This window comes from Gymnoscopelus microlampas, assembly GCF_963454915.1.
Source record: "Gymnoscopelus microlampas genome assembly, chromosome: 21".
Classification (NCBI taxonomy): Eukaryota; Metazoa; Chordata; class Actinopteri; order Myctophiformes; family Myctophidae; genus Gymnoscopelus; species Gymnoscopelus microlampas.
Genome location: NC_139958.1, coordinates 23,531,545 through 23,557,264, shown reverse-complemented (window position 1 = coordinate 23,557,264; position 25,720 = coordinate 23,531,545). Strand labels below are relative to the sequence as shown.

Sequence of the window (25,720 nt, the reverse complement as noted above, 5' to 3'; positions counted from 1 at the left end):
GACAGACCGTGACACCTACTGTACATGTATGTATGTGTGTGTCTCTGTTTCTTGTACATGTGTGTGTCTAGCTACTTGCGTAGAATTAAAACAGGCACTTTTGCATATACTGTAACTACACAGTAACTATTTTATAATGTAAATCTTTATGTGATGTATTTACCCTTTAACCACAGTGATTAGTTAGTGGGTAGAGCGTGACCTAAAAAAGAAACAAGACATCTGTTATTATAGTTTTCAGCTTTCACACAGCTCTCTCTCTCATTCTCTCCCCTCCCAAATATGCACAGAAGCACACGCACACACACACACACACACACACACACACACACACACACACACACACACACACACACACACACACACACACACACACACACACACACACACACACACACACACACACACACACACACACACACACACACACACACATCAAAGAGGATGTGCAGTATATCCTCCACCCCACACATACCACACTCACACGCATGCACGTGCACACACACGCACACACACACGCACGCGCGAGCGCGCACACACACACACACACACACACACACACACACACACACACACACACACACACACACACACACACACACACACACACAGACACAGACACACACAGACACACACACACACAGACACACACAGACACAGACACACACACACACACACACACACACACACACACACACACACACACACACACACACACACACACACACACACACACGCACACGCACACACACACACACACACACACACACACACACACACACACACACACACACACACACTCAGTCACACAAAATGGATTTACATATTTCTGAAGCTACGTACAGTAGATTAACAGCCCACACGTTCATACTGAGAAGCAGGGCCGTCTTGCAGTAACTGCGCAGGCTTCTCTAAACAAACAATCCAAGGATAGAATATCCATGGCCCGCCTTTCCTGACCAGATGTGACGTCAAGCAGGAGGTGAGAGGGGGGCCTGTGGAGAACCCCACATTATAGCAGAGAGCAAGAGGCAGAGGCCGCCTCCTCCACCACCCCCTTCCTTTCCCACAGTCAACAGGAAGGCGAAGACCAGGCAAAGATAGACTGCAGCCCACAGAGAGAAGCTAAACACGCACACTGTAAGAGAGGAGGACAAAGAGGTCCCAACAGCTGCACACACCAGACAAAGGGAAGAATAATCACAGAGAAGGAATGAACAACAATCAGAAAGAAGTGAAGAGAATCCAGTCAGTTTATCTGCAAAACATAGAAAAGTTAAACCAGGGAATAAAACCAGACAAGACCATTTGGAAACCAAAAGAGGGAGACTTTTTAAAGCAAACTGGCATGGAGAAGCTGCGGCCGCCTGCCATGGCTGGGCAAGTGTCTAAAACGTCAGCACAGAGACTTAGTAGAGACCTGACCTGCTCCATCTGCTTGGATCTATTCAAGCAGCCGGTCTCACTGCCCTGTGACCACACTTTCTGCCAGGCATGCATCGCTGGCTACTGGGCTGGCCCCCGGGGCTCAGGGCAAGGAGGAACCGGCTCCTGCCCCCAGTGCCGGAAGGTGTACCCGGGACAAAGCTACAGGCCCAACCGCATCGTCGCCAACATCGTGGAGAGCTACTGCCAGGGGCTGGAGGAGAGCGATGCTGCAGGCCGACTAGGAGATCCAGCTGTTGTGGAGAGAGTGCCTGCCCCAGTCCCACACTGCAACAGGCACAGGGAGGAGCTGAAGTTGTATTGTGAAGAAGATCAGGAGCTTGTATGTCTGGTGTGTGGGCTCTCCCAGGAGCACAGGAACCACACCATGGTGTGTGTCCAAGAGGCTGAGCAGAGATACAGAGTAAGCATATCTAAGTACCCTCCTAACCCTCAACTCTAATACCAGAATGAAAGTCAGTGGACTTAAAATGTCATCTATAGGCAGAATAAAATAATTATGTTAATAAGCTAACTCTTATGACATTTGTTTTAATTATTCTGGTTCAACAGCCTACTTTGTGATGTAAATTGCAGATAATAATACTCAAAATAAAAGTCCCGAACAAATTCATCTTCCCTCTCTGAATATTGATTGGGGTAAAATACGATTGAATTATAATTGGACTGACTTAGGCACCAGCTTGCAGTAATGATATTTTGTTTGGACTAGGCTTCTCTCAACAGCTCCATGGACTCACTGAAGGCTGAGCTCAACACAGCCTCGCAATGTGAGAGGGAGGCTGAAGAAGAGGTCCGAAAACTCAAGGTGAGTGGAAAGTGCCTCGAAAGTAAGATTTCATGTCATAGGAATTCAGAACTTAATGTACAGTCAATCACTTTTAACTATTAACCAACCATTGGAATTTTGACTCTTGCGTCACACAAAAATATTGAAAAGCACCATGGCAGTCTATAAAGGCATTTTAACCACTTAAGCCCCCTGTGCTTTGTCATACGATAAATAGCTAAAATAGCCCATGTATAAGCTCAGAATCGTTCTTTTTATTTCCCCCAAATAGAGACACCAGGGTTAAAGTAGTTAAAGCAATATAAAAACACATTTGCAAGTGAGTGAATGCACCCTAATGTCAGAAAGCTGGAAATAGTTTACAAAGTGGAATCAACATGACTCAACTCTTAAACTATGTGCAATCGCTGCACTCCTGGGGGAAACAGCAATGTTATGATCAGCCCTGCTGAAACTGACCACTCCTTACGCCCACTCAGGAGCACACAGCTGATCTAAAACAGCGCATTGAGGCCCAGTTCAGCGACTTGCACCAGTTCCTGTACCAAGAAGAAAAACTACTGCAGGTGAAGCTGAAGACTGAGGAGAGAAGAGAACTGATACGCCTGGATGAGCACAAGGCCTTACTGTGTGTGGAAATATCCCGTCTGCAGAGAGCCCTGCATGAGATAGAGGACAAGCTGAAGGAGCTGGACCCGTTCTCTTTGCTCCGGGTGAGAGCCAAGATCAAAATGTCATGCTATTCATCTCAAACATTTAATATTGCAAGGTATACATTTAGTCTGGCAGTGAAGAGAAAGAGGCCGGCGCCAAATATAGGACTTTAAGACCATTGGTTCACATTAGGTGTGCTCCAAAGAGTTACTAAAGAAATAAATTAACAAAGACATTAACAGGCATTAAGGACGTTTCCCATCCATAATTCATCTTTCATGAGATGAGAGTCATTATTCGTCTTTTATCTGGCAGTTATTAACAACAGTTAGATGATTTGCGGAATAAACAATAAACTTTTGATTTAAAACGTTATAATATACTACGTTTTTGATTGTCTAGGACATTGGTTCTCAAAACTTTTCATTTTAAGGACCCCATACACTGTGGACCCGCATGGCTCCATTTGGTTCCATTTGTACACTCTCAAGAGTTACAGACATGAAAGGGTCTATGTGGAACCCCCTCAAGGAACCAGAGGGTCCCTGGATCCCACTTTGAGAACCACTGGTCTACGATATAGGCTACCAAAAACACAGTAGAGCCATGAGAAAAACAAAAAACAGATTTGGTTAAAAGGTGTTTACCCTAATCTGTGGCGTTTGTTATGCTAATGTAATGATATGAATTACTTAAGGTTTGGGTTCCTACTTCATAGGAACAGAACTAGGTGTTGATAACAATGGACTTTGGAGCAAGCAAGAGGGTGGAGCGCAGGCAGGAATTTGGCCAGTGATTTCGCTCCTCGATCAAAAGGATAAGAAGCTTAGTGCAGATGTAGGCTCTGGCTGAGATGTGGGACTTTCCCCTGGTCATGAGGAGATCCCACAGGGAGGGAGAGCATGAGCCCAGACACTGATGTAATGTGGAAATTCCCTCCTTTTAGACACAGCCAAACTAATCGACTGTCTTTCTCCTTTGTTTGTTCTATATCTTTCTCCAGAGTATAAAAACCCTGCTCCAGAGGTAAGGCATGGATTTGATTTCACCACACACAGCACATTATCCCTGTTACCTTCCAGATCAGTTTTGTGCTGAAAACTATGATGTTGTTTTTTTGCAGGCCATCACTTAAGTTTGAGAAACCTACACTTACACCTCCTAGTCTGTGTGAAGGTCGCTTTGCAGGGCCTCTGCAGTACAGAGTATGGAAATCCCTGAAAGGAAGTATCTACCCAGGTACAGTATACAAGAAACTACATACACAGAAGTAACCACTTGAACCTCTTGCGTTCCTTTTCTGGGCATATCAATATTGAGCAAAAATAGCCAATCTACAAGTTCACAATGCACTGCAATGTGACGTTGTGTTGTGAGCTTGCAGATAAAAAAAAAAAAAACATAAAAGTTGACAGATTCTTAGCATTATATAAACGTAGAATCGAACAGTGAAACAATCAGTCTAAACTATTGCTTCTTTTTTTTTGCTCTCAGTACCAGCAGCGATCACATTTAATTCCAGCACAGCCAACCCTTGGCTCAGTTTGACCTCCTCCCTCACTTGTGTTCGCTACCAGACCTTTAACCACGCAGTGCAGGACAACCCCCACAGGTTCAACGCAGCCCTGTCTCTTCTAGGCAGCCAGGGATTCACCCACGGGCGACATTATTGGGAGATTGAGGTGTACAGCAGCACAGTGTGGACTGTGGGGGTAGCTCGGGAGTCAGTGTCCAGGAAGGGAGTAATCAAAGCCTTGCCTGCAAATGGCTTTTGGACTCTCTCCCTCTCCTACGGAGTACAGTACATGGCTGGCACCTCTCCCCCTACTGTCCTCTCCCTGGAGGACCCTTTGGCTAGGATTGGAGTGTATCTGGACTACAAGAGAGGGCTAGTGTCCTTTTATAATGCAGGGAGCATGACTCACCTCTACACTTTTCGGGAAACCTTTACAGAGACACTGTATCCATACTTCAATCTGGGCTTCCTAGACAAAGTGCATGAAAATGAGCCTCTCAAAGTGTTTTTGCCAAAAATCTGATAAATTGTGCCCTGCAGCGAGAGAACAGAGCAAGCAAAGAAAAACAAAAACAAAATGTGCCTCAAAGTTTCTACAAGGCTGTCAAGCATGAAGCAACAAGTTGCAAAATGCATATTAAAGGGAATTAATATTACTGTACATACAATTGATAAGTAATTATGCAATGTAAAATAATAACGATTTGTATCTGCCAAATAAATAAAAAAATATTTATCTCATCAATAGTTTTTAACCATACAGTTTTATCAAATGGATCTACTGGCACTTGTTAAATTACTTTTGTGGTTGTAATTAAACAATGAACAGAAAACTTCTGTTTAGTTGAATATTTGATATTTTGAAGCAAATATGAAGTGCTATCCTTTTTTTGTATAGCCTTAATTAACCTCCATATACAGTATGTAGAATTATGTATTCCATATTAGTTGTACTTTTTCTGTAACTGTATTCTTGCTCTGTAAAGCACTTTGAGCAGCATTTCATGTCATGAAAGGTGCTATACAAATAGTTTATTATTAATATTATTATATGATAAATATTTGTCATTAAACACTATGACTGTTGTATCTTTTAGGATACATTTATGTGTTATTCTTTTAAGTTTGTACCCTCCTACAGATCAAAAATAGTGTTATAATAGTGAAGCCTCATCTGTAATTTACATAAAAATAAATATAATGTGTGTGACAGCATCCAACAGACTTTTTAGAAAATGTGTTTAGTGTTTAGAGGCCTGTTTATGGGATTAATCTCCATAGTTTTTGGGGGCTACGGCTGACAGAACAGGAAGTGTTTATTTTCCAGTTTAACATGATGGAAAAGCAAGCAAGAGAGATTGTGTTGTTGGAAATTCAGTGAGATTTGATTTATGTGCATACAGTACACATTAAGGCTCTAGTCATATTTGGACATAAATTAAATGCATACACTAATTACAATTGGTCAATCTGTTCTAATGCTTAACTTATACTTGCAAAAACATCAATGTCACTGCATGCTTTATTCCTCACAGTAGTGATTGCAGAATATGTGGGCTGGAGTTTGGAACTTTCACTCATCGGGATGTAGATGTGTCCAATCATTACGTGGGAAGTCTCAATGTACTATAAGTAGAACAGTCACTTGCTTGCATGTAACGTGTCCTGGAATTTTGTGCTCGTGTAGTGCACATGAAAGCCCTTTTTATTGATAGAGTCATCTGAATGAAATTTTATAACGATTGCATCCCCTGCTGAGTAGATCTCCTCAGGGGGCTGAAAGAAAGAGAGAGGGGAGAGAAGAGTTATTACATACATTTTTGTCATACCATAACAAGCAAATCAATCTGGAGTATTCAAACGTCAACCGTACCCCAGAACCACAATATCGTCCCAGCCTCGGAGACTTAATGTCCGCACCGTCATACAGCTCCACATAGTCATACCCACAGTCTGCCTCTTCCTCAATCTCAAAAACTTGAAAGATGATCTCCACTCCGTAGCCTTTTTCTGCAGAGACCACCCACTGGCAGTCAGAGCCACCAGGGTAGTTGTTATCTCCAAACTGGGCATGGGAGTACAGGTCTTTAGACTTGACCTCAGCTTTAAGGCTTCCACCACACTCTGGGAATGTAATACCACAAAATTAGAGACATATTCCAAAAGAGGAGCTTGTAAAAGTGAGGAATGCAGCATTTCAAAAAGAAAACTCCCATTTCACTTTTTACATGGCCTCTGAGAATTGTTTTTCTTTACACGGTCTGGCTTTTTTTGTTCTGCTGAGAGTTACTTTATGCTATATGCCCACCTGCACTATGTGACGCCTCAAACCCTCTCTTCTGTACTGAATTATCAGAGACAAAGCGCAGGAACATATCGTTGAAACTAGAAATGACTGGAGAGGGCTTCTTGGTTCCACAGAAGCGTCCCAGGCTAGGGGCAAGTTCATCATGTCCATCAAAGATCTCTAGGTGGTCGTAGGCACACTCCAGGTGAGCCTCCATGTCAATTTCATTGAAAGCCTGAGAATCAAGAATGAGATTCACATACAGTATGGTGAGATTCAAATACAGTATAGTGAGAATAAAAGATTGATGGAGAATAATCTGCAGTAGCAGATTTCAAGACGCCTCTTTAAATTTTACACAATGTTGCACTAAAAGGACGACTTCACTCCTTTTCAACCTATCTTCATATAATTGGTCCTCTAAAGCTCATGATAATTATGGTAAAAAAAAAATCTACTCTGCCTGTGTCTCAGAGGATGGACAGTTCAGAAACCTGACTACCAGTGACATCATCAATGGGGAATCCAAACTAATAGAAACTGACTGCAGGCTTTCTCTTTTTTGGAAAGTTAGCATGCTATAATGGAAGCCATTGTTCTCAGATTAATAAAAAATAAAAATCTTGTTTGAAAAGAAAAAAACCCTGCCTAACGATGATGTCACTGGTAGGCAGGTTTAGGAACTGTCCACTGCCCTCCTATGAGACACAGGCCGAGTAGACAAAAATGCTACCATATTATCATGAGCATTAGTGAGGACCAATTATATGAAGAAAAATGGTTGAAAATGGGTGAAGTCGTCCTTCAATGCAAAACAAAACAACTTGTTATATAACCCATGCACTGTAGTTAAACATACTATTTTGATTCGATGTCCTGGGGTTGTGGACAGAGACCAGGAACATGTTTTCTTGGTGGGGTATATATCAGGCCAGTTTGGACTGCTGATTGTGCCGATTACACTGTTCACCACAAGGTCACAGCCCGCTGGGATTAGAGCCAACACAAAACACATATGAAAAACAATACCACTAGTCAAAACATTGTGCTACTTACAGTAAGAGACCTGAAACGTTCAGGGCATATTACAAGAGAAAGGAAATATTTACACGCACGCACACTTACTTTTGAAGAAGAAAGAAGAATGTGCAGGCCTAAACTGACACTGACACTATGGACCTTAGACCAGTGGTTCCCAAACTTTTTAACTCGAGACCCAAAAGAGAAGTCTCCCCAGGACCCAAACTAGTGAAAATAGCTCACAACACGTCGCAATGCGACGTGTTGTGAGCTTGTATAGTGGCACGTTTCTTCCCGTCTGTGTGTTTAATATTTTGGTGGACTCATTGGGTGGAATGAGAGGTGGAGCAGGGGGTGTGTCATTTGCAAATCAGAATGCTCTGCAATTTTGCCATCAACCAGGACCATGATTTGTGCCCTCTGCCTAAGTGGACCAGGTCTACTGGTGTGTAGAAAGCCGCGTGTTCACCTATTGTTATTTTTGGCACCATTTATTTGGTCGGAGGCGCAGCCGTCTCCAAAGTCATACAATCCTGCGTTATGTTCTGCCTGTCTGTTTCACTTTGGTATGAATCCCTCAAGCTGGGAAAAATAGTTGAAAAAACGTAAGGAAAAATGTATAAAATACTTTGCTTTTAAAAATGCTTTCTAACCCACAGGTGACAATGGTTAAATGCTGTCATGATGCACAGAGAATATTGAAGGCATAATATCCATATTGATTTCTCCTTCATAAAAGGCTTATTAATTAGTCAACATAAATTATTACACATCCTACCAGGTTCTGTTTGGCTCATTGTCGGACACCATTGAACCATTCTCCAGGTGCTTACTGTATGTAGTGTTTAAAGCAGGGAGCAGACACGTACACGGATGGAGAGTCCAGCTGACTTTCTGCAGACTTTTGCCTTTCATAGTCCTGTGTACTCGAAGGTTACTCAGAGTGTACCAGCCCCATTTTATATAGACATTTCTCATGAACAGGTAACACACCTGTGCAGTGAATTGGGCTTTACACTGAGAAACTCTTTTCATTGGACCAGTGCCAGATGTTTTAACTGCATTTGTTAATTCCTCCCAAGATAATTAGTTTGATCTCCCACACAAGGACATCAGTTTGAAAATGTGTTTCTGAGGCTTTTCTTCCATGACACTGTGACCTGTGAACATTACCAGTACACACTGGTACGTACTGCTCTTAAAGGTAATGAAGAAACCTGATAATTTGATTGGTCATGACCAGGGGTCATCAGTTTGTCCGTACACAGACAAAAATAGAGCCCTTAAATGTCTAAAATAAATATGTAATCCTTTGATCCATCCTGTCAACAAGTTATGAAATCTTACTAAACACATGAAGGCAAATATGGGCATGTTAGAGAAAAGATAAATACCTTCTTTGCAGTCATGATTATTATCGTGCAATATGAAACCGCTACGGCACTGACAAGTGTAGCTCCCAAATGTATTCACACATTCATGCTGGCAGCCACCATTCTCTTTGGAGCACTCATCTTTATCTGGTGGGGGGTATGAAGTTTGAATTGTTATAACAGTTACATTTTATAACAGAATACAGCCTCAATAATTTACATTTCATGGCTCACCAGAGAAGAACTGTGCTTTGAAGCCCTTCTTGGACACAGTGTTGTCTGACTTGAACTCAATCCGCATATTGTTGTGCTGGGAGGTGATGGTCTCAGGTTTCTCTGCTCCGCAGAACTTACCATGAAGCCTTGAGTCTGAACTCAACCCGCTACGGACCTCCACATAATCATATTTACACACCTGAAGCAAACACCAGAAAGGCTTACTTAGTACCCCAGGGTAGCCTTGCGTAGACAGACAAGCAGAGAGACCTCTCTGCTTGTCAATACTGATATGTCTGGGGACATCTAAATTCAATATATGGGCTAGAACAGCAGAGATTGGAGAAAACTAGAGCAAACAAACCTATGTCCACTGCTTTGGAAAAAAAAACGTCTTGATACGATCCTGCTATGAAGGACAGCCGTAAAGTCTTTGCTTTGGTTCTGCGATGCTGTTGTTTCTTAAAGATTTCTGAATGGTTTCTGCCCAGTTTTAGACCATTCACTGAATTTTGATTTGCCCAGACAAACACACTTTGTATGAACCTACCAAATTAAATTTAAAAATTGACTAGCACAACTGTTACTGAATAGAAAGGTAGAAAGGTTTTATGTTGAACATATTGACATCAAAACTTGACTTTTGATGTAAATATTTTCTAAGCAAAATAAGGGTAATGAGGTAAAGGGTTGGGTAAAGGGGTTACTTGGATTCATAAATGGCGGTACTGAAAGACAAAAAAGTTTGAGAAACAATGATCTAAAGAATACAGACATAAAGACAGCAAAAACAAACTGATATAATGATGGACCTTACATCATTGCCTTCAGTCTCAAATGCATCGAACAGGAGAGTGATGCGATATTGAATGGGTGCCACAAGCTGCCAGACACAGTTCTTGTTGGGGGGATATTCTGTGGGCCATCCAGGGGTGGTAAAGGAACCATTCAACTTGGTGATAAAGCCACCACAGGCAGCTGCTGGTGAGAGACACGGTTGACTTTAATGTCGGAATTGTGACAGAAATCTTTACCGGGTACGTCCTGGGCGATTTTTTGAAAATGTGGAGATTAATACAGTGTGAATGGCCATCAGGGGAGCTAGTGAGAAATGTTGGAAGGATTCTGCTGTTCCATTAAAGTGGGCATACAGTAAATGTATTGGTTTTATAACGTTAATTTCATAGGTAATGAAAACAGAAACAGCAACCATATGGTTGCAAAATCTCTGGTTTGATTCCAGACAGAGCCTGTTGTAGAAATTAAGTATTTCCTTGGGGAGAGAATATAGAATTACCACTGTATTTATTTTATATTTATTGGATACAACAGATGACAATAAGAAAAAAATAACTGAATTTAGTGGTCAACGATGTGAAAGTTGGAGCAGAAGACTAAATGCTGAGTTCTTAGAGGATACGAATCTAACCCCAGGGAATGATCAAATGGACCCAACACCCAATACAATGTTTTGTCAAGGCAATCCTCGTTCCTATAAACACTACGGGTCGCACTTAAATTTACAGTAATGTAAATGAAAGTGCACCACACTGCACAAGTGTTTGTTCTATATCAGTCTTCTTTGTCTACAACAAGGCTGACGTGTTTACTGTCTCTGGGACCTACCATTGAGGCATGCTCATTACAATGTGAGCTTATAATGAATTCATTCAAAATACAGTCATATGAGAATGAAGCTGAGTTTGATTAAATAATAAATGAATAATACAACTGTATTGCCGTCACAGAGCCATGTGTTGCACGTGTTCCCCTCTCTCTCTAGCCTCAGTTTCCTGTCTCTCTATGTAAATAATTGCCTATAAAAATATCTTAAACAAAGGAGAGGGGAAAAAAGGGTGTCAGGTCAGGGTTAGTTGGCCCACGTTATACTCACTCTCACAGCTGCGTTTGTCCGGAGCCAGCTCATAGCCAGGGTCACATGCACACCTGTAGCTGCCCAGGGTATTCAAACAGCGCTGCTCACAGTGACCATTATCAGGTTTAGAACACTCATCCATCTCTAGCAAAAAAAGCAAAATCAAAACCCTGTTAAAATTATAAGTTCAGAATTGCTGATTAATGTAGTTTATTTGTGTATGGCTCCATCTAGTGGACAATGTGTGTACTGGCAAACAAATAGAGCTGCCATTGAGTTAAAGTTAAAACTAAAAAGCCTGGTGGAAGAAAATGAGTGTGCTCACTCCGGCAAGCCCACTAATTTGGGGATTAAGGATATCTTCTGACCTTTGAAAAAGTTGGCAGCAAAGCCTGCTTTGTTGACTGATCCATCAGAAACAAACTTCATCCAGAGCAGATTGGAGCTGCTTTTTATGTCATCTGGTTTGTCATAGCCGCAAAAACGTCCCAGCAGGGGGCTGGTCTCAGAACTGCCATCCCTCACTTCCAAGTAGTCATAAGCGCAGCTGTCATGTCTCTCGATCTACATTGGAGACAGTGAGATTGCAGTACAGGATCATTACACACACACAAGATCAAAGCGTAGCCTATTCACATGCTGAGAGGGTGTAACAGACAAATGACAAAAACATTAAAGAAAACCTGTATCTACTGTAGAGGCTTCTCTACTTTGCATGGCTATCACACATTTGCTGTAGAAAAAGAGGGATAGTACTCTAAATTAACACACACACACACACACACACACACACACACACACACACACACACACACACACACACACACACACACACACACACACACACACACACACACACACACACACACACACACACACACACACACACACACACACACACACACCTGTATACCTGTTCCATTGTATTTGGTATTCCCAAATTTTCAATACATACTTATTACTAATTTTCTAAAAATAATAATGTCCTTTTTATGAAATTATGCCAGCATACATCCATGTTTCACAATATGACAGTAACACCTCAATATCACACCTCAAATGATTGGAAGGAGAGGCCAACATGGAAACCCTGTGCTACCGTGATTTTCCACATGCACACTTTGCTGGGTCGGTAATCATCAGGATAGTTGGGGGACTGGATATGGCCATTGTCTCGTTTCACTTCTCCGCCACAGATGGCTGCATAGGGAGAGAGTAAAGCCTAAATTATACAGCACTGTGTTGCACAATGGTGTTGGTCCATTAAAATAACTTTTTGAGAATGTGACTCATCGCATCTAGAATAAAAAAAAAGAAAAGAAGATAAATCTGGATTAAAACAGAAAGGCAATCAGTATGAGAGGCAAAACACCACCTTGTGGAGACATTATTACCTGTCCAGTTTGGGATTAATAGCATGTTTATTCTGCCTGATTTATACTTGGTTGCCTGTCGAGCACCAAAAATAGCCAATCTACAAGCTCACAACACATCGCATTGTGACGCATTGTGAGCATGTAGATCTGCTATTTCAATGGGTGACACCGGCAGAAGAAGCTGTCATCTAGTCAACTTTGACTGGGTGGAATGACAGAATGTCTCTGAAGACATTGTGGAAGAGACAGGCTGGCTTGAGAGACTAGCTGCCAAATGAACCCTAGGGAAGATATGGCTTTAGTTTAGGCTGAGTGGTCAGCTGCATTATAACCTATAGGGAAGACAGCTGGTCAGTCAGCCAAGCTTATCACCCTTTTGTACCTCTCTGCTCAGTGCTCACCTAGGGAAATAAAGGCTGGTATGTGACGTGTGTGTGTGTGTGTGTGTGTGTGTGTGTGTGTGTGTGTGTGTGTGTGTGTGTGTGTGTGTGCGTGTGCGTGTGTGTCCTTTTTGAATATGGCACCTTCATAAACCGCTGAGAAGCCTTTTCCCATCCAATTGCTGCTGCTTCTGAATTCAATCCACAGTCGACTGTCTGTTGATATGATCGGTTCTGGAAGCTTGTCTCCACAGAAACGGCCTGTTGTGATAAACGAAATGAAAGAAATGATCATGCTTGTATTTAGTCATGCTTGTATCATGCTTAGCTGCACTATGTTTCCTCTCCTACCCTGGATTTGAAGCCGGTTTCCGGCGCAAGTGCTGACATTTTTGCTATTGAGCTCAGCTAATAGAGCCTGCCTGCTTGCTCAGGGTATAAATGGAATCTTTTGTCAAACCAGAAACAAGATTGTGTCAAAGGTCGTGTCTCACCTAGACACAGGATCTAAATGTCTCAATAGAAGAGCAGGGAGACAAAATACAACCACCCCAATCGTATAAGTTATATTGTATTAACCTACTCTACCATACAGATTGGAAATCTGATTGAAAATTACATTTTATGCATTAAAAAAATATATATAAGTAATAAATTACATAATTTATATAATTACACAAATAAACCTATCCTGGCTAATAAGTCTTGGAAGGCTGTTTTTATCTGTGGCATATTACACAAATAATAAAAGGTGCTATGTTGGTTAGGGTCCTACTGTACATTGGTTCGATATCACTATGTTCAAAGATAGTATACTTGGGTGCTGTGTCGTGCACCGAAAGTGAGTGACCTGTACCATGCAGTTGGAGTTAGCCAGATTACCAAAAACAGACAACACAGCTTTCTAATCCTGGGAATGGCCATTTTTATCTCCGCCAAGCCGGAATGGCCGGGGACGCGGATTATGTTTTTACGTCTGTGAGTCTCTCTGTCTGTGAGTCTGCCTCTCCGTCTGTCTGTGAGCAGCTAGCCTCGATCTCCAGGCTTTTATTATTTAGTTTTGCTAAAAAATAAAAGCCTGGAGGAGCGCGTCGGTGTACCCGGTATGGGAAGTGTTTCATTTCCCCAACCAACCAGAGTGCAGTGGGCGTCGCTCGTAATGTTGTGTTAACGGGGCGGGGGTTGACGGACAGATCGGTGAACCAATGGGATCAGGCGCAATCTCTCCGCGCCTCTATACACAAAAACAGGAGCGCTAGTGCAGCCTAGTGAGCAGCTAACCTCGGGCACGGCTGGACTGAACAGCCCAAAACTTTGCACAAACTCTCCCAACAGGCCAAGGAAGAACCTCCACTCAAACCTTTCAATTTGGCTACCTATAATTCTTGAACCGTTTGTGGTACAATCTTTTTTTGATTTATTTTGTATTATTATTATGTACTATTATTATTATGTTGCATTATTATTGTTATTACTTTTTGGTCTGGATTGTTCTCTTTCTTGGGTAGTGAGGAAGTCTACTCTAAATCGGCTGACATGTAAAGACCTTTCAAAGGAGCATTTCTCCAGAACCCATCTCGAACCTCCACATGGTCATACCAGCACAAGTGGCTCCTGAAGAGATCCATGGAAGTAAAGTTCAGAATTATCTGTGAGAAATACACAGTGATACACAGGCAAAGAGACAAGGGATTCAAGAGGTTCCTAAGACAGTGTCAAATTTCAGCCAATCCAACTCATGATTAAGTATTATGTGTTGTACTGCAAGGTATGCAATATGCTATATTGTGAAATCTGAATTTTCCAGACGTTTATGTCATCAACCCACCTTTTCTCCTGGTGTAACAGAAATTCTCCATATACAGTGAGCATAGGATTCATAGCCATTGGGGAAACCAGGTGAAGAGAAGTTTCCAACACTGTCCTGTAGGCTGTCCCCACATTCTTTCATGTGGCATAATAATATCATAAACAAGAGACAAAAACTTGATTATATTTACACACCATAACAAAAATATGAGACGAAGACATGAAAACAACAGCAACAACAATAAAAAACTTACAGTATGGTCAAAATGAGCAATCCTCAATTGGCTCTTAAAATGCAAAAAGCCTAATTCAAATTTGTATCCCATAAAATGGTCTTACTTGAACATTTGTAGAGTTTGCAGGCTTGTGCAATATCCCCTTTGCTAAGTCTGGTCCTCTGTCCAATAGGAGGCCTGACTCCATTGACATCATAACGTGGCATGATTGTGTCTAAGAAGACGCCCCTGTTTGAGAGAAATAAAAAAATCAGGGAAGAGTGATTACTGTAGTAATAAAAATGGATTAAATATTATGCCAGACATTGCTGTTCTCGTACAGGCTTTAGCTGCTATAAATCTCACAATTTTCAATACATACAGTATATAGAAAGAAACTAATCTGTTACTATTACTAGACTATAATATCTTTTCATATCCTATTCATACGCAACACCTTGATGTTTTTATTTTCTATCCTGAGTTAGTGGCTCACTCTTGTACAGTTCCCATGGTAATGCACCCATGAATGACAAGCATGTGCAAACAGAGTGGTTGAATGAGGGCTTTAGTCAGTGCCAGCCGGCTCAGTGGAGCCCAATCCTGAATGCCAGAGAACAAGGCCACTCTAGCCCAAATTGTCCCACACAAAGCCCAAACTGGCCCCGCTTTATTTAGCTTGGCTTTCCTCCATGACCCAGACCAGCAAAGTAGTGGAGGTAAAAAAAAAAAAAAGAAGCAAAACACAGAAAAAGGCAACATGGGTAACGTCATGCACGAGACGGATGAGGCAGATGAAAAGGAGCTACTGTGAAACCACTACAATAAGGATCAAATCCCCTGGGGCTTCCCACAGTGCTTGTTTAGCAGTAAGTTAAGTTGTACTGTTCAAAGGAACAACTCCTGAAGGAATATTTTCATTGTATGAAAATAAATGGGGTTTTAATGCAACAAGAAGGGTTAGGCTAATGTTCCTCTCCCGAAAGAAATACAATTTTAGTGCCATTGAGCAAAAAGATTAACCACCAGTCCAGGTCCAGTGAAGCTGTTTAGTCATGTACGTGAAAATGAATATTACTTATAAAAAACGTTTGTATATATAGGTTTTAAAAATACAGTATGGAATACAACATACTAACTGAATTAACAAAGACATTAGAGAAACAGTATGTGCCAACCTGGAAAATGTGTTCCTTGCATAGTGCATGATGCTGTCAAAGTCGTATACTTCTTCAAGTGAGTCAACCTCTCCTGGCTCCATTTTCAAGAAGTTGTACTCCTGACCTGTTGGTACATGGAGAATCTGGAATTCAATAGGAGGCTAGAAAAGTCAATAATAATATTAATAATAAAAATCCACAAACTGCCATGTCCAGTTTTCCTGTATGTGGAAGGTTACCAGCACCCTGACATTGGAAGGTTGGGGGATTCAATCCCCGGCAGAGTTATACCAAAGACTATAAAAATGGCACCCAATGCCTCCCTGCTTGGCATTCATCATCAGGGTTGATTGGGGGTAACCCCCTGCAACTTAGCATCATGTCCAGGTGATGTACTTGTACTGTACATCAAGCTGGCTCACACTACAGAAAGAGGAGATAAGCTCCTGACCTATGGCTTTGGGCCACATGGCTCACGAACGGTTGGTTCCCAATGCTACTTCCTATGCGCAAGTCTTTAATTTTTAATTTTATTATATATTATACATTATCACCTTCCACATGTGGTGTATATGTTAAGATGTCCCTGCGGCTTACCATACTGTATGTTTGACAAAACAAAAGGCAACTCAAACTAAGGAATAGTGACTACAAAAGTGTCATACAGCGAATGACACAATTATTTCACTGTGGTACATTTGAATGCTAATCATCATATCTCTATATTAGGATCCCAAGAATAGGTCCATATGCTACCAAGCGGTGGGGATTTGAACTGCGTTAATGATTAATTATCCCCAGTTGTGATGTTGTGAATTAGACTGATTTCAATTGTTTCCAAATATAAACAATGTATATCAATGTACTGTAAATAATATTGATGTGAATATGCTATTATTTTGTTTGTGAACCAGTTGAGTCATGACACAAACTGACTGATCGGTGTCTCTTTTGGAATTGAGTGTTCTTATTGGTCTGTACTTGTCTATGTTGGTGCCTACATAAACTGTGATTTACTTTCTGTTAATTCTTGCCTGATGATGTTGAAGACATTAAGATATCCTATACAGGGGAAGACGGTGTGTGTATTTGTGATAGTAATATTTATAGACTGTCAATTGTATGTATTATTGTGTATTTGTCAATCTCATTCAATGCTAGTCAGCCACTTCTGTCAGCAAATATGTACTTGTGTAACTATTTGTGTGTCGTCCTTATCTTTAGAATATATTCTTATATGACTATTTAGAATAGCATCTCTGTTAGAGTGGACTATAAGAACTGTCTGAGAATGGGGCTGAAGAGGCTTATGCTCCGAGGGGCTGCCGGAACAGGCCAGGAGGCCTGTTCCTTATGATCTGTATGCTGCTACTCTGCCTGAATCTTTCAAATACATTGACTACTTTCACACTGACTGGATATTAATATTTGCCATTACATGACAAATACACAATAATACATACAATTGACAGTCTATAAATATTGCTACCACATATTATAGTAGCCTATACACGGGAAGCCAGTGTGGGATTTTGTTCTTTTTTGCATTCCTACACCTGTCACCAACATACAGTTCTTAAGGCCTGCAAAACTTTCTGCTTTTGTTTTTCAATTAATAATAATATATTTTCATATCTTGTTAACAAAAAATAAGCAAGCACTTTAAAGTTACCATCTATAAATGTTCACATAAAGTGGAATTTATGTACATTTATGTGAAAGCACAGCCATAGCCACTCAAGCATTTCATGTACAGTAGTATGCTATAGTAAAACACACACCCATGCATAAACATTACCTGGCTGGATGTTGTCCCTGATGATGCTGACATGCTCATCACGGTCTGGACGTGTATGTTCATGCCAGAAGCCAATCACATGGCCTAGCTCATGAACCACTATGCCAAATTTATCACAGTTTTTCCCAATAGAGATAGCTTGAGGGCCACCACCTCTCCTTCCAACATAAGAGCAACACCTGTAGAGACAAATTGGCCTTGTTTACGAAATATGTACCGTATGCTGTTCCCCAAAATAATTTTGGGGAAACAGCAACATTAATCAAGATAGGGTCGAATAACAGTGTGGCTTCCCTGTGCATCTCTGACATCATGTTGATGTCTTTCCCAAATATGGAGGGATGGCGGAACGAGCGGATGGACGGACGGACGGACAGACAGACAGACAAACAGACAGACAGACAGACAGACAGACAGACAGACAGACAGACAGACAGACAGACAGACAGACAGACACACACGTGAATTCTCTTCAAGCGCCACACCATAAAAAGTCTGCACTGGTCTTTGGAGATTTCTTTGGTCAATGTCAACCACATGGTGTCATTGGTCAAAAAAGGGAGGAGGGCGCACACCAGTATTGGTGAGGTGCTGCTGACCTTGGTAAGTAAATATGAAAATAAAGAAAAAGCCTGCACACTCGTAGCCACAATGCAGGATTTATTTGGAAACCATCGTTTCGACCACGCACGGTCTTCTTCAGGGAATGACTACCTTCATTGGTCAACATGGACCAGAATAATCTTTATTATCACATCATAGGATTACAGGTGTAAAGAAGTGGGTGACATTCTTTTTTTCGAGTGTACTCCATCATTTGTAGCTTTCGTGGGAAGATTAAAGGATAGAGAAGATAGAGCAGGAGAGGTAAGAAGAAAAAGAAAAGAACTCTCTCAGAGGGAAAAGAAATCCCTCTATACAGAAAAATCTTTACAGAAAATGATGGAATAATAAACAACACTATGAGCCCAGTTCAATGGACAACAACTCTTGATAATGTTTTATGGTTTAATACAAATAACCCTTCTGTTCAACTAAAACGTTTGGCATTTAGAGCACCCTCTGGTGGATAGATTTGCTGAAATGCATACACAGACAAAAGTGGCATACTTGCACTTTGTTAGGCTCAATTAATAAAATCATAGAAACACTTGAATCCAAACGCACACCAAAATCTTCAGTGTTAATTTAACTTACAGTTAGTTAGTTAGTTAAAGGGATATTTCACTTTCAAACATGTTTAGGGTCATTTTAACGTCTAGTCAGGCTTTTGTGATCACCCCAGGCAGTTTTTAAGTTGCTTGATGCAGTATTTAGATATTTGATATTCATTTTATAGCATTTTATAAGCCCCCTTCCTATAAAAACCCATTGTAACTTCAAACTCCATTTTAATCATGATATATTCATCGAAAACACCCGTCCTTGGTTGTGATGACTGATATTGTCCTTCTAATGCGTGTTTTCTCAATTACTTTTTTCATTGTTTTTTGGGGGAAAATGAAAAGAAATTATACAATACATTTTTTTTAAAACATTATTGAAAAAAGTAATCAAAAAACATGCCCCCCTCATGTATTAAAATGAATATCAAATATCTAAATACTGAATCAAGCAACTTAAAAACAGTCTCTGGTGCTCACAAAAGCCTGAGTAGTACTTAAAATGACCTCAAACATGATTGAAAGTGAAATATCCCTTTAAATTAACTTGAGGATTTTGCCGTGTGGCCCCTCAACGATTAACCACTTAAACCCCAGCATCCGTAGCAGATCGACAAGCTCACAACGCGTCGCAACGCGTTGTGAGCTTGTCGATCTGCTATTTTCTGCGAAAGCTTCCCCCACAATAACAGAAAACAGACTAGTTTAGAGCCCTGAGGGGTTCCGCTCAACCATACGGGGTTCAGGTGGTTAAAATAGTTTTCAGTAATATCATAGTGAGCGTGCACCAACTCACCCACACGGTCGGTATGTGAAAACTATGTAGCTCTCCTCAGTTGTCCTCTCGATGAAAGTTACACATGTGTGCTTCTCCCAGTGGCGCATCGCCTGGCGGAATATGGCCCGTTGGTTACCTGAATGGGATGAGGATATTTTGTCATTGTGATTAAGCATTGGCTTGGCAGATTCATTTGAATGTTATTACTTTCAGTATTGTCTACATACATAGTGAAAAAGGTTTACAAGGAATATTTCATTATCTCTGTCTGATGAGTGCTATTAGTAAGTTTTCCTAAAAGGAATATGTTATAGCATAGATATATTATACAATAGCCATACTATTGTTGTTAGAAAAGGGGGAAAAAATATTATTTACTCAGGACTCACCACTGAAATTGCCACTAATCACATATGGAATAACGCCATCTGGCCAGACACGCTCAGGTCTGGAGGTAGCTGCCCTCCTCCATCGAGGGAGGCTCTGTTTATATGTAGCTTTGTCATTTTGACTGCTCTCAGTGGAAGTGGAGCTGTTGACTGTCACAAATGCAACAAAGCAAAAACAAGTTACCACCCTTACTCATTGAACTCACTGTGCCAATTTTCCAAGGGTCCACCAAAACAATGCAATATAATGATACAAAACATAAATCACTCTTGTTAATAGCTGTGATTCTCAACCTCTTTAATTTCAAGGCCCCCAGTTTGATAGGCATTACGCCACTAATACCCATTTGATACGATTTTGATCTCTGGAACCAGAATCTACTCTGTAAAATCCTCACTGTAAGGGTCCATTTGTACACTCTCTGAGTCCATTTGGTTTCTAACTACCTCTACTACTAACCCTCTCAAGGACCCCTGGGGGTCCCCAGACCCCACGTTGAGAACCAGTGGTTTTGTACTTGATACCTGTATCTGTGTGGTTGATGGTGGTCCGCGTAGCATCCAGGATGTGGCCCACTTTAAGCATTCGGAGGTCCTCCTCGTCCAAGGCTATGTCTCCCCAAAAGGCAGCTAGGTCAGACACATGGGAATACTGTATGTCCACATATCACGGTTACATTTAAAAAAAACAAAAAAACATTAAATAATAATAACAATTCGACTTGAATAATACACAAATTAAGTGGATAAAGTCATACCAAAATAATCTCAAAGCTATTTTTATTATTACTTATTGAACACACTTGTACGGTATTCACACTAACACACATGCGCGCGCGCACACACACACACACACACTCACACACACATACATGCACGTACATTGCCATGCAAAGAAAACTCTCTCTCTCTCTCTCACACACACACACACACACACACACACACACACACACACACACACTAAGATAACACCCATGATAAGCAGACCAGTGCTCATTATATTGACTGTTTGAACAGTGAGTTAAATGAACTGTAGGTCATGATGGACAAATGGACTGAACAAACTCCAGAGTGAACCCATAACTGCTTGTTTGAGCACAACACACCAACACCAACATTCTATTCACATTCAGCTATTTTTATGGCGTGGCTCTGGAGTCTAGCTGTCTATAAGAGGGTCTTCTGACTGTGTGTGTGTGTGTGTGTGTGTGTGTGTGTGTGTGTGTGTGTGTGTGTGTGTGTGTGTGTGTGTGTGTGTGTGTGTGTGTGTGTGTGCGCGTGCGTGCGTGCGCGCGCGTGCGTGTGTGTGTGTCCAGAGTTAATCTCGCAAACCACTCGACCGATTGGCACCACATTTCTTGTGCACACTGCCAGTAGGCCAAAGACGTACGGCACCTCCACAAAAGAAAATTGCTTTAATGCATTTTGAAATATGTAACTTTAAGTCAGCAGGGCTGAGTCATATGTCATACATAAGTCATAGACGACTGAGGTCACAGCACAGGCTGGCCACATGAAGTCCAATATCCACATTTGAACCACGTCGTTCCCATATTGATCCCCAGCAAACACAGGTCAGCTTCGTTGTGTTCATATGCCGCCATGTGGTTAGTATACAGTGGGCTATCTCTGCACTGGTAGGAAAAAGCACAATCTAGTGTTTGAAGAACACACATGTCCTAAATGCAGTGTGAACAACAATTCAGCGCACAGAAACATGCATAAATTGGTGGTGTACAGCAGCTACTGTATGTGATTTCAAAGGTTGAACCAGAGTTCTCTGAACTGCATAAAGCCATTGATATATCTCAGAATCTGAGATTGTGGATTTTCCTGCATTGTGAAAATACTTTCACTGAGCTAATTCACACTGCTGTTAATACGAGAGAGCACAATTATAAGCATTCATAATGCCTGGTCTTCCTGGAAGTTCTGTACAATGGTCCTCCAATTGTTTTAACAGTTAAGGCGCCTGTGTCGAGTGGGGACGCAGAAAGGGTCGTCTTTGTACATGTGTCTTCTTCGAGCTCTGCCATCCTCTCAGCTGGTCTCTCCTGAGAGAAGCACGGGCAGCGTCGTCATCTTCTCTACCAGACATTCAAAGCTCTTGTACACATTGTCAAACGACTGCAGCTGGTGGTCAGCAGCATCCACCTTAATAATAACGGTAACCTCAGGTCTGAGATCTGCTGTGTGCTCCAGCACAGGCATAAAAACTAATATATAATGCCTATATAATGTCACACTATGACACACAATAGCAAAGGCATGGAGTGATATATAGCCTGACAACACAAAAGTATGTTTAGTTTAATATAACAGTGCAATACTAGTCTTTTTATACCCATTATAATGTATGCCTATTGTTTTGTATTTATTTTAGTTACTGTATACATGGTTTGACAAATTGTTTGTCTAAAGGAACCAAAAAAACAGAAACAAAAAAACAACTTTAAGTCCCTAATTTCCTCAGGTGATGTAACAACCCAGCAAGTCCTGATTGTCCAACTATATAGCAGGCCCTGTGTCTGCCTTTGAAGTGAATTCACTCATGCAAATGGTGACTGTAAATGACTGAAGCTAGAGGGATTTCACCAGTGGACTGCTCTGACATGGCCTCAATGACCTATGGTCTCCAGGCAACAGCCTCGGGGAAGAACGTTTGTTTTCAAGCAGTTTCAAATGAAATGTGCATCAACCAGCCAAAGGCTTCATAATAGCAAAATTATTATCAAAACGTTTAACTGAGTTTAATAAAAATCCATATTTTCAATCATGCTGTAATACAAATGTTTCAGTGGCTACAGAAGTCAGAGGCATCGCAAAGATATTTAAGATATAAAATTTAAGATACATTTTGGAATTATGTTTTTTTTAAATGTTTTGACTATTTTTTAGCCTTCCTCTTCCTGCCTATTTGGCAGGATTATGCTTAAAATATATGTGGTTGTTAAATTAAAGTTACAATTTAGAAACTGTGCTTCACAAGATGGACTACATGGAGTATTTCATTGATTTGACATGATATTACACAGTAAAATCGTGTTAATTTATCCATTTGTAATAATGAGTGTACAAGAGTAACCAAATTTAACAAATATAACACAATGTGGTTGTTAAATCAACCTAACACTGATGAGAGACGTTGATACCCTGTCAAAAAAACAAATATATGTATATACGGACTGTGTGTGTATATATATATATATGTGTGTGTGTGTGTGTGTGTGTGTGTGTGTGTGTGTGTGTGTGTGTGTGTGTGTGTGTGTGTGTGTGTGTGTGTGTGTGTGTGTGTGTGTGTGTGAGAAGAAAAAATAAATATATACAGTATGCACTCTCATTCAACTTAATTATATTTCTGTAGTTCAAATAACTACCTTTGAACTACAGAAGCTGCTCTGGATATATCCAGTTCATAAAGGTTTTAGCTGAGCTGTAGTGTTGGTAGCTGTCTCCACTGCTGAAGGCACTAGGGCTAGGCCACATAACCATGCACCTGCAGTTACTGAACAGCAGTCAAAATGTAGGACCTGTCCTACTGCAAAGTTACCGTTTAAGACTTTTAGTCATGAAAATGACCTAAAGTCACCTAAATTGTCGACCTTTATGCCAGAGGATTCTAAGTAGCCTAACAATCACTTGGGACAGGTGCAAAAATGATTCTACATTATTAATAGTAAGTGATTTAAGAATTATATTTGTACAGTTTTTATACAGTTTCTTCAGTACATGAGGCTACATCAAAGTCATTATTAAGTCATTAATTCCAAAGTTTTTATGTTTAAGTTGAAGGCTTTGACATGTATGGCTATTAAGACTACAGATATCAGTTACAATAAACCCTATTAAATCATAAAATGATGAGTTTAAAAAACAACAACACTCTACCAGCTTTACAAGGATCCTTGTAGTCGATGACATCTGGAGCATCATCTAGATCTAGATTTCCTGTGTCCATCAATTCCAAATGAACCGCCAGTAAAATGCGTAGAGCACAAAGCAGGAACAAACACTTAGCAACGACAGCCATCAGGTTATACTTATCCTCGCCTACACTGTGTGTGACTGAAACAGCACTTGTTGTCAGGGTTGAAACGGCCGAGAGCGCAAAGTTTATGCAGAAACGACGGACGCTTCATAAACACAGACAGAGCTGCTTCTCCACATGTCTTCATTCTAGTGCAGTGATTCGCTGACATACAGTAGGACCGACGCCAGTGGTGGAAAAAGTACTCTTACTCAAGTAAAAGTATCAATACTGCAATGTAGAAATACTCTGTTACAAGTAAAAGTCCGGAATTAAAAATGTACCTGAGTAAAAGTATAAAAGATTAATTGGTATCAAAATGTACTTAAAGTAGGTCTACCAAAAGTAGAAAATAGTCATTATGCAGAATGTCCCATTTCACAAGTTTTCAAATGAATAAAAACTCTTTTGAAAATAGCAGATCTACAAGCTGCATGCATCACATCCATACATCGAGCTCATGATCGGCTATTTTCAAATGGCCGAAATGTACGTAGGGCTGAAATGGGTAGGCCTACTGTATGTTTTGTAATAATCTAAATCTACAAAGTAAAAGTAAAGTATATTTGCCTCTGAGATGTAGCGGAGTAGAGGTAAAAGTACTGAACATTGGAAATACTCCAGTAAAGTGAAAATACCTCAAGTACTTGAGTAAATGTACTTAGTTACTTTACACACTGAGTATGACCGGGCGCACAGCCAGTGTTCGATAGAAATGCCCAGCTCACATAAGCTTCTGCAGAGCCGGGGTCGAGGAATTTGCACCCTGAGGCCGATCATGTGTAAAGATCCACCCCATTGGTGAGTAGACTGATGATGGCTTACTACAGTGTGTTTGATTGTGACACTTCTTGAAGCAAACTGTACAGTAGGCTATATATATATATATATATATATATATATATATATATATATATATATATATATATATATATATATATATATATATATATATATATATATATATATATATATATATATATATATATATATATATATATATATATATATATATATATATACACATATATATATACATACATATATATATATATATATATATATATATATATATATATATATATATATATATATATATATATATATATATATATATATACATAATTGTTTTCCCAAACAAGATTTGGAAATTTGTGTTTGACAGATAGATAGATCAATTATTTGTAACAATGCTCCTTACAATGCTCCCATGCCCAGCTGAGCATACTGTACATTGGTGCTGTGTGTCCTGCATTGACCACTTTAACCCTATTCTTTGAGACACACATCCGGGTATTTGACCGATAAGCACCTTTGTTTGCACCTTCAAAGGTGCAAAGGGAATAATTTGACTCGATTCCCCTCCCCTATCTTGCTCATATGTCACATGACATAATATGTGTGAAGAAAAATACTTCATAGACCTGGGTCCCCCATGGGTCCGTAC

The 25,720-nt window shown here is 40.5% G+C and overlaps 2 protein-coding genes across 2 annotated transcripts; one reads left to right on the top strand and one right to left on the bottom strand.

Annotated features, from left to right (window-relative positions):
• The first annotated feature begins 1,009 nt into the window (after positions 1–1,009).
• trim69 (tripartite motif containing 69) lies at positions 1,010–5,718 on the top strand. Its single transcript, XM_084047496.1, has 6 exons — positions 1,010–1,849; positions 2,159–2,254; positions 2,716–2,949; positions 3,894–3,916; positions 4,014–4,129; positions 4,385–5,718. Exons 1-6 carry the CDS (start codon positions 1,214–1,216, stop codon positions 4,927–4,929), a joined length of 1,650 nt encoding a protein of 549 aa, XP_083903622.1. The 5' UTR covers positions 1,010–1,213; the 3' UTR covers positions 4,930–5,718.
• Positions 5,719–5,994: 276 nt separating this feature from the next.
• On the bottom strand, positions 5,995–24,204 carry LOC311037873 (bone morphogenetic protein 1-like; the record flags this gene model as incomplete). Its single annotated transcript, XM_084047165.1, has 20 exons — positions 5,995–6,182; positions 6,280–6,530; positions 6,715–6,928; positions 7,553–7,680; positions 9,108–9,233; positions 9,321–9,501; positions 10,120–10,283; positions 11,197–11,322; positions 11,547–11,742; positions 12,233–12,378; positions 13,079–13,195; positions 14,481–14,583; positions 14,763–14,878; positions 15,083–15,207; positions 16,137–16,242; positions 17,917–18,095; positions 19,876–19,993; positions 20,247–20,396; positions 20,772–20,876; positions 24,135–24,204. The coding sequence occupies 20 exons, from the start codon at positions 24,202–24,204 to the stop codon at positions 6,048–6,050; spliced, it is 2,856 nt and encodes a 951-aa protein (XP_083903291.1). The 3' UTR covers positions 5,995–6,047.
• Positions 24,205–25,720: the final 1,516 nt, after the last annotated feature.